The following is an 8,147-nucleotide window of genomic DNA, read 5'->3' as shown; positions in this document are numbered from 1 at the left end:
CCTTGTTGACCTTTCCATGGTTTCCCCCATGAGCTTCATATGCCCAGGTACAGTTCATTAACATCTCCATTACACCGCATGGCCCAAATTCACTGTATCCTCTGCATGCCTTGCACCCCTCTGCATATTCAGGCCCTGAGTGCTCTAAACTTTTTCCACTCCAACCTTCCATTTCGGCCTTCCCCTTCTTGCTCTTCCACATAAGACTCCCATGTGTTGTGTGTGTATCTCTGTGGGGAGAGAGCATTGTTTTCATTTTGGGCATGAAGGGTCCTTGGATGCTTTGAATCTGTTTATATTTATGTAGGGATGGATGATGTCTAGAGCATAGATGGGAAAGTGTGACTCATGTTAGTCTTGGTTGTGAGGTTTCAAAAGGGTTTATGTCTGGTTTGGTGGTGATCAAGACTTTTTTGGGATGGCAGTTGTTTAGTATTTTTTGAGTCATTTCATAGTGTGTATGTGTGTGTGTGTGTTTTGTCATTGTTGCAGATGCTGGGGTAGGGGGTTTCTGTAAGTAGATATTGATGAGGTGTGAGATGGGTAGGCCTTTTATTTCTGCTTGGGGTTGGTGGCTAAAAGTTACAGAATGGTAAGGGTTGGAATGAGTCTAGTGCTGGTGCAAAGAATTGTGCTGAGCATATAGAGGTGGGATTGTATAAGAAGGATAATTGTTTCATTGTGTAAGTGTTTAGTATTTGTTGTTGATAAGCAGCCAGTGATTGTTCCGAGTTCTGAGACAGGTCGTCACCCCCATTATACAACATCGCTCCAATTTGCTCTATCCCATGAATGCCTTGCACCTTGAATAATCATGCCCCAGCATCTCAAGGCATATTTCAGTCAGTCCTTCCCTCACTTTCTTGGTGTTCCCTTTTCATCTGTTCTTTTCACTTCCTACATTATTACACATTTTCTCACTTTTCTGCTTCATATGTCTAAGCTTTTATGTATTTTAATTGAAATTACCCCAAGACCAAATTCTGTGAAACTCCTGATGTTAACAAACTTTACAATGGCTCCTACAGCCCAAAGCTGTGCTACTTCCAGTTGCAGAGACACATAGACTCCTTTGGTGTGAGAAGTTCTTTAATAAAGCTGTATTTCTAACAGTACAGCCTCACCCTAAGTGGCTTTTCACTCATTGTATAACCTCGATTAGCCATAGTTCATTAAGAACCACAATATGGGGGGGGGGAGAGTGCATTGTTGATTGGTTAGTTATTTCACTGTTTCTGTGGATCAGGATGAGGTGCCCAAGGATTAACGGAATGCGTGTATTGTGGCACATCCGCCAAGTTCTCCCCACTGACTCACATTGCAAGAGATCTCTCTTTTTTTCACTACCAAATTTAATAACCTAGCTTATATTCATATTTACTATTGACTTTCACCTCTCATGCTACCAAACTCAGAAACCAACTTCTGCAGTTTCTCGATTAAGTCTGCAAACAGTGCCATATTAGCAAACAGCTGATTTGCTTCCCAGGCCCCAGCAGACTACGTACATCCTCTGGACTCCATTTTTTCAAGGTTACATTACAGTTTAAAAGTCAGTCACCTTTGGCAAGGCTGCATCACTGGGAGTACAGTCTTGTCAAAGAATATATTACTCCAAAGGGTCTACATTTCTCAACTACTGGAAGTAGCACAGCCTTGAACTGCAGGAGCCTTTAGAAAGGTCATGGGTAACACCAGTACTTTCCCATAGAGATTGGTCATGGGAGAATTATAAATAGAGAATAAATTATATACATATGTAGGTATTACTGGACTCTGCCTGCCTTTGGTTACTCAGGAGTGAAAAACCACTTTTGGTAAGGCTGTATCATCTGTGGATGCAAGAGAGTATGGTCTCCAGAGAACTTCTCACTCTTAAAAAGTCCCTAATTTCCCATTTAGTGGAAATAGATCAGCCTTAGAACTCATGGAAAAGGAAATAACTATAGGACACTTTCAAAAAGGGGTCTTGAGGTATACATATGCATGTGTGTGTAGAGTTATGCAACTCAAATTCCTCTTTTATGAGGCTCTTGCAGCTTTAAGGCTGCACTTTACATGGGAACAGAGTAAGGTGTACTCAAGTGTTGGAAGGTCCTACTGATATGTTTGCTTACTGTGATACAGCCCTATTGAAAGTAACTTCTCATTTATTATGTGACCACTTGCAAACAAAGCCTGGGACTGCAACCGCACATATTTATATACAGAAATGTCTTTTGTATATAAGAAAGAATTGATTAGAGGAGAGGAGATTAAAAGAATGATAAAAGATTTTTAACACATTCAGTTGCTAGATTTGTTAAACAAAAGTATGTGATACTGGGGTTAAGTGTTATAGGCACTCTGTTTTCTGGACTGCATTGCTTGTCATCCTAAAGATAAGGGTACTGCTCAGTTTCTTTGTATTTAATGGGAGGCCTTAATAAATTGCCTTTGAGGGATTTTCGATGATTGTTAACCAAGGCAGTTACCAGCAGATAACATGAATTTTACTTAGGTACCACTGTACTATTTTTGCATATTGAGACAATGTGATAGACTTCCTGAATGCATGCTCAGTCGAGAAATTTTATGATGTTCTGCTTTTCATATTTATCTATATAGTGAAAATTATTAAGGTTTGGTAATTTGGTTGTACCTTGCATATGTCATCTTGAACACTTTACCAGCTGGGTTGCTGGCTGTATGAATGGCCTTGATTGGCCAGTAGAAGTAGATGTCAGTTACCCTCTAAGACCCCACAACTTTTAAGTTTAGAATGAAATGTATCATCATCCACTGACTGTTACTGTGATGTCAACATTACCTGTGTATTCTAGTTATTATAAACAAATTCTCAAACAAACAGTAGTCTGTGATTGTCTTCAAACATATTCAGTAAACTTTTGTGACACAAAAGTTTCTATATAGAGCCTTTGACATGTTTAACTTTCTGCTTTCATACTTCTCTTATTTGGACTGTGTATGTAAAGATTGTCATAATGACAGTTTTTAATAATTTTATTGTAGCCTAAACAATGGAGGCACATACAAGGTACAAAGTATCAGATTGTTTTTACTTAGGGAACCAAAGACAGACAGACATGATATTGATGGCCTCCTCACAGAGCAGCCTATGAGCAGAGTACATAAGGTACTCATGCTGGTATAGGCCTTTGAGGGAGCACTGAAAAGTTGTTGAAAGGGTGTTAAAGTTTGTTGTACATCCCAAATGCACAAGTATGCTTATTTGTCATGTATATGGTTATTGATTTTTTTAATGACTGAATTACAAAACTAGTGCAGCAGTTATTGAAATTGCTCTGAAATGACATTTAGTAAATGTCATCTAATTAATTGTCCCTAGCATTCTTCTGGGAAGGCTGTAGAGCATCTACATGATTTGCATTGAGTGACATATAGGTTTGAACAAGAGAGATTTATGTGTATTGGTAGTTGTAAGCTATGTAATGTGTTGCCATATAGCAACTATTATGTCTCAGTTGTAGTAATTCATTTTATTTTTTATTTCCATGTTCCTATACCAAAATAATCCTGTGATGAAGATTCTGACTTTGGGTATGATAACAATCTGTGTATAATATTCTGTAGTCCAAAAGTTATCCCTCTGACAGTGTAAATTCTTAAATAAACATGCTTTCCAGATAATGATTGTTTAATTTACCATTGGCATCATATTGATAAAGTAATTTTTAGTATATAGGATGGTATTTGATCTGCAGACTTGCGTACTTAACATGGGGATGGACTGGTTGAAATGTTCCCTTTTTTTTTGAGGGGGGGGGGGAGTTTAAGCCCACAGATTTCGTTTTCAATAACGAGTAAATTATTAACTACTATTTATGTGCCAAACCATTAGAACCACTCTAACTATGCTAAGGATTCATATTTCATGAAGATCCCTTGCATTGCAAGTAAATTGACCCAAAATCGATTCTGCTTGTAAATTTCTCTTTATTTCACTTTCTTTGCCAGCTCCATCGAAACTCCATGATTATGGCATTTCGATAGTGGTAAAAACACAGATTTTTATCTTCTGGGAAGATCACATCCTTTCCATAGGCTATGCTTCTGTCTGTGCCAAGTATATACAATGGTGGTTATTGCACTAGACTTGCCCTCTGTCAGTGGCCTGTTAAAGATGAGGCACTAAAGGCTAGCCCCTGCTACAGCGAGGTAGCGCCGGAAAACAAACAAAAAAGGCCACATTCGTTCACACTCATATGTAACGCTCTCATATGTAACGCACAGAAACCAGAGCTCCCTTTCCACATCCAGGCCCCACAGACCTTTCTGTGGTTTACCCCAGACGTTTCACATGCCCTGGTTCAGTCCATTGACAACACGTCGACCCCGGTATACCACATCGTTCCAATTAACTCTTCCTTGCACGACTCTCGCCCTCCTGGCTACTGTTCTATTTAAACGACTCTTATCACCGGATGTAGCCCTTAATTAGTGTCCGCTTGTGAACTGGACACTAATTTAATGATCTGACATTTTCACAAGGTATAATTTCTTCAGATATACTCATACGACCCCAAACAAGAGAATAGGGCCACCACGGATGGCCCATGATATTCATTATTCAGATCACTCACTACAGCGTGTGTTCCTAATCTATGACGTATAGCACCATACTCATAGAAATACCCCATTATGTAATCTAAGGGTGCAAAGGCTATGCAAGAGTTTATAGCCATCGCTTACAAAGCAAGAGGGTAAGACCCTAGAATGCGACAATACGACCCTTGGGTGGAAAAGCCTGGCTTTCGATGACTTGACCATAAAGCCTAAACCAGTGAAATATGTGCAAATACGGTGACTTCAACCTTTCTTCACAGAATGTATAAAAATCATTGTCAATGTTATATGGTATGACATATGGACCCTTGTCATAAATCGAAAAAAAAAAAACGTACGAAATAGATACAGTGACGCCATTGTCTCTAGTTTCAAATAACTTGCTTTTATTTTCATGTCCAAGATATGTTAGTAGGAAAGCATTTGTGTAAGGCATGGTCCTGTTTATAAAATGAACCTAAAGTAGGTCTGAACTGCCTCTCAAAGATGTTAAAAAAGGTTCACTAAGCAGATATAGGAGTCTGTCGACCCTTCTCTGTCTCAAACCGGTCAAGCGAATCTCCCACTTAACTACGATATTATATAATAGCACAGCGACATCATATTAAAAATGTGTAAATCAGCATTTGATTTATCATACAACATGCCTCAAAAACACTGTGGGTCAGTATCTAGTACACAATCTTTCAGACAATTCGGGAGAAGCACCAAGGTAGCGAAGCAATCGGGGAGTATCGTACGTCCGCCCACTTGAGGAGACAACATTGAACGGATGTAAACAAACGTTTGCGGAGCTCAACTTTCCTAAGGTATTCCTAAACTGTTCTAATAATTCCATATAAGCCATAATTGTGAATAAAGCGTTTTATATATGCTAAGATATATAAACTAAAATTTCTATAAGCAATTGTTTCAGAAGGAGGTAAACTAGACAATGATATTGGTAAATACTATTATGTTGAGAATTGCTGTACGATATCATTACACTAGTAGAGCGGCAGTTTCAATCGGTATCACCATGGTAACAAACAGTCGCGTCAGCTGGGCTGGTGGGTGAACACTAGGGGGTGGCGAACGACAGTTCAGTCCTACGAGACGTGCGAAGTGTGAGCAGGTGTCGGCGTGGTGGTGCAGAAACATGATCTGGGACTGGCCCACATGCACGGGCTGACGAGAACCTACCTGTCTATTTTTGAGTTGCCCGGCCCGGGAAAGTATTTTTAGCCATGGGCAGTAGCGGGCATGAAGAAGGAGCAATGAGGGTATTTTGGGCATGGGTAGAGGGAGCCACTGGCAACATGGCGTTAGCACTCGAAAGCTTAGTTGAGCAAGTGCGATCGTGGGCGACTGTTGGGGGCCTGAGCGGCTTGGGCCTCGCCTCTATCATGGATACCCTTAATACCCTTCTGGTGGGATGGATGGTATTCGTGGCTTTCATTTTGATACTAGGAACCTTCTTTTATTTCAAATTCATTTACCCGACGGAAAGTGGTATTGCAGAACAACCAGAGGATGGAGAACCAGAAGGTGAACCTCAAGGCAAGAAAAATTTGACAGAGGGCAAGAAGCCTACATCAGGAAAGTCCCGTTCCGTGGCACCACCTTCCGAGCCAGCCCGGAAGCCGACCATTATTCCTGAGGTGGGCGGGGAGCCCGTCTCTTCTCCTGTGGCCACAGGAGCCGACCCCGATGCCGTCAACTGGACAAACAACGTCTTTACATGGCTCTACAACAGCGCCGACGGTGGTCCGGCCATGAGGAAGATCTGGCTGGACACTGTCAATGAAAACACCGTCAAAACTGCCATAGAGGTAAGTTTCGTCAGTCTTATGTGCCACCTGATGCTTCTCGTGATGCAACGATCATGAGGCGTTGCTAACATTACCCGATGCTTTCCTCGCCTGGAACTGACCTTGAACCTGAGGGCGTTCCTCGTCTTATTCTTCATGATAATGACCTTTTCTGACACTTTCCCCGTCAACCTCTTCCCCACTTGAATTATCCCATTTCAGATACAAATCCAACAGACCTACTCTTCACCTAATACTTCTCTCACCTGCCCACCCCTCACCAGATAATTTTCCCATCTGACCCACCCTTCACCTGCAACCTCTCCCGTCTGATCCACCCCCTCACCTGCAACCTCTCCCATCTGATCCACCCCTCACCTGAAACCTCTTCCACTTCACACCTGACTACTCACTTGTGCCATTGTACGCCTGGCTCATTATTCACGTGACCCACTAATCACGTGCCCACCCCACATGACCCACCCCACACCTGACACACCCCACACATAACCCATCCGTCACCTGACCCACCTCTCACTTGATCTGATTCACTTCTCGCCTAATACACCCTTCACCGTATTCACCCTCACAAGACCCATCCCCTTATCTAATCCACCTTTCACGAGACCCAACGCCTGCCCCACCCTACACCTGACAAACCCCTCATCTGTCCTTTAACTAACCTATCCATCACCTAACCCACCCCTCACCTGACCCTTATGGCCCACCCTTCACCTAACCCGTCCTTCACCTGACTCACTCCTCACTTGATCAGTCATCTGACCCACCCCTCACCTGCCCTTCTGACCAGAACCAACCCTCATTGACCTTCCGCTCACCTGACCCACACTTCACCTGTTTCATCGGACCTGAACCCACCTCTCACCTGACCCACCATTCACCTGTCCCACCTCACACCTGACCCACCCTGTATCTGACCTAACCCAAACCCGACACCTCACACCTGACCCACCCCTCTTCAAACCCAGCAAACACCTGACACACGTATCACCTGAACACTTCCTCACTTGACCCACTCATCAGTTGGTCCACACATCACGTAACCCACTCCACAACTACACCACTCCTCACATGACCCACCCCATATACGCCACACCTGGATCCGCCCTTCACATGACCCATCCCTTACCTGAACTACCGTTCATCTAACTCAACCCCTTCACCTGACCCACCCCTCCCCTGACTCACCCCTTTCACCTGACCCACCCTTCCCTTTCCCCACCCTTCCTCTAATCCACCTCTCACTTGACTTACCACGTATCTGTCCCACCCTTCATCTTGCCCACCCCACACCTGACTCACCCAGAACATGATCCCTCACCTGACCCACCCCTCACCTTACCCACTCCTCATCTGACTCCTCTCACCTAATCCATCCCTCACCTGACCCACCCCATACCAAACCCACCTTTTACCTGAAATCCTTCAACTGCCCCACCCTACACTTGACTCTCCCCACCTTACCCACCCTTCACTTCACTCCCCTCATCTGAATCACCCGACCAGACCCACCCCTCTCCTGACCCACCCCTCTCCTGACCCACCCCTTATCTGACCCATGCCTCACCTACTACCAGATCCCACCCATTACCCGATCCCCCTTTGACCTGATGCATCTCTGACCTGACCCACCCCTCACCTGACCCACTCATCATTTGATCCTACCCTCATCTGACACGCCTCTCAGCTTACCCACCCCCATCTTAGTGGTGGGTTAGGAGAGGGCTTTGTAAGGGGAATCGATGGGTT

General features: G+C 43.5%; 1 protein-coding gene across 10 annotated transcripts in view; it reads left to right on the top strand.

Annotated features, from left to right (window-relative positions):
- Positions 1 to 5,615: 5,615 nt before the first annotated feature.
- LOC139749912 (uncharacterized) overlaps positions 5,616 to 8,147 on the top strand; it is a 342,664-nt gene continuing 340,132 nt past the window's right edge. For 8 of the 10 annotated variants that reach the window (XR_011713065.1, XM_071664324.1, XM_071664321.1 and 5 more), the window contains exon 1: positions 5,616 to 6,398. Coding sequence is in view for 9 of the 10 variants with exons in the window: in XM_071664324.1 (XP_071520425.1) it covers positions 5,814 to 6,398 (585 nt within the window). In the remaining variant the exon portion in view is untranslated. The remainder of the gene's footprint in view (positions 6,399 to 8,147) is intronic. The other 2 variants (XM_071664322.1, XM_071664323.1) reach the window with 1 other exon arrangement.

Source organism: Panulirus ornatus, chromosome 8 (genome assembly GCF_036320965.1).
Source record: "Panulirus ornatus isolate Po-2019 chromosome 8, ASM3632096v1, whole genome shotgun sequence".
Classification (NCBI taxonomy): domain Eukaryota; kingdom Metazoa; phylum Arthropoda; class Malacostraca; order Decapoda; family Palinuridae; genus Panulirus; species Panulirus ornatus.
The sequence above is the reverse complement of the archived record's forward strand: the minus strand, read 5'-3'. Positions and strand labels throughout refer to the sequence as shown.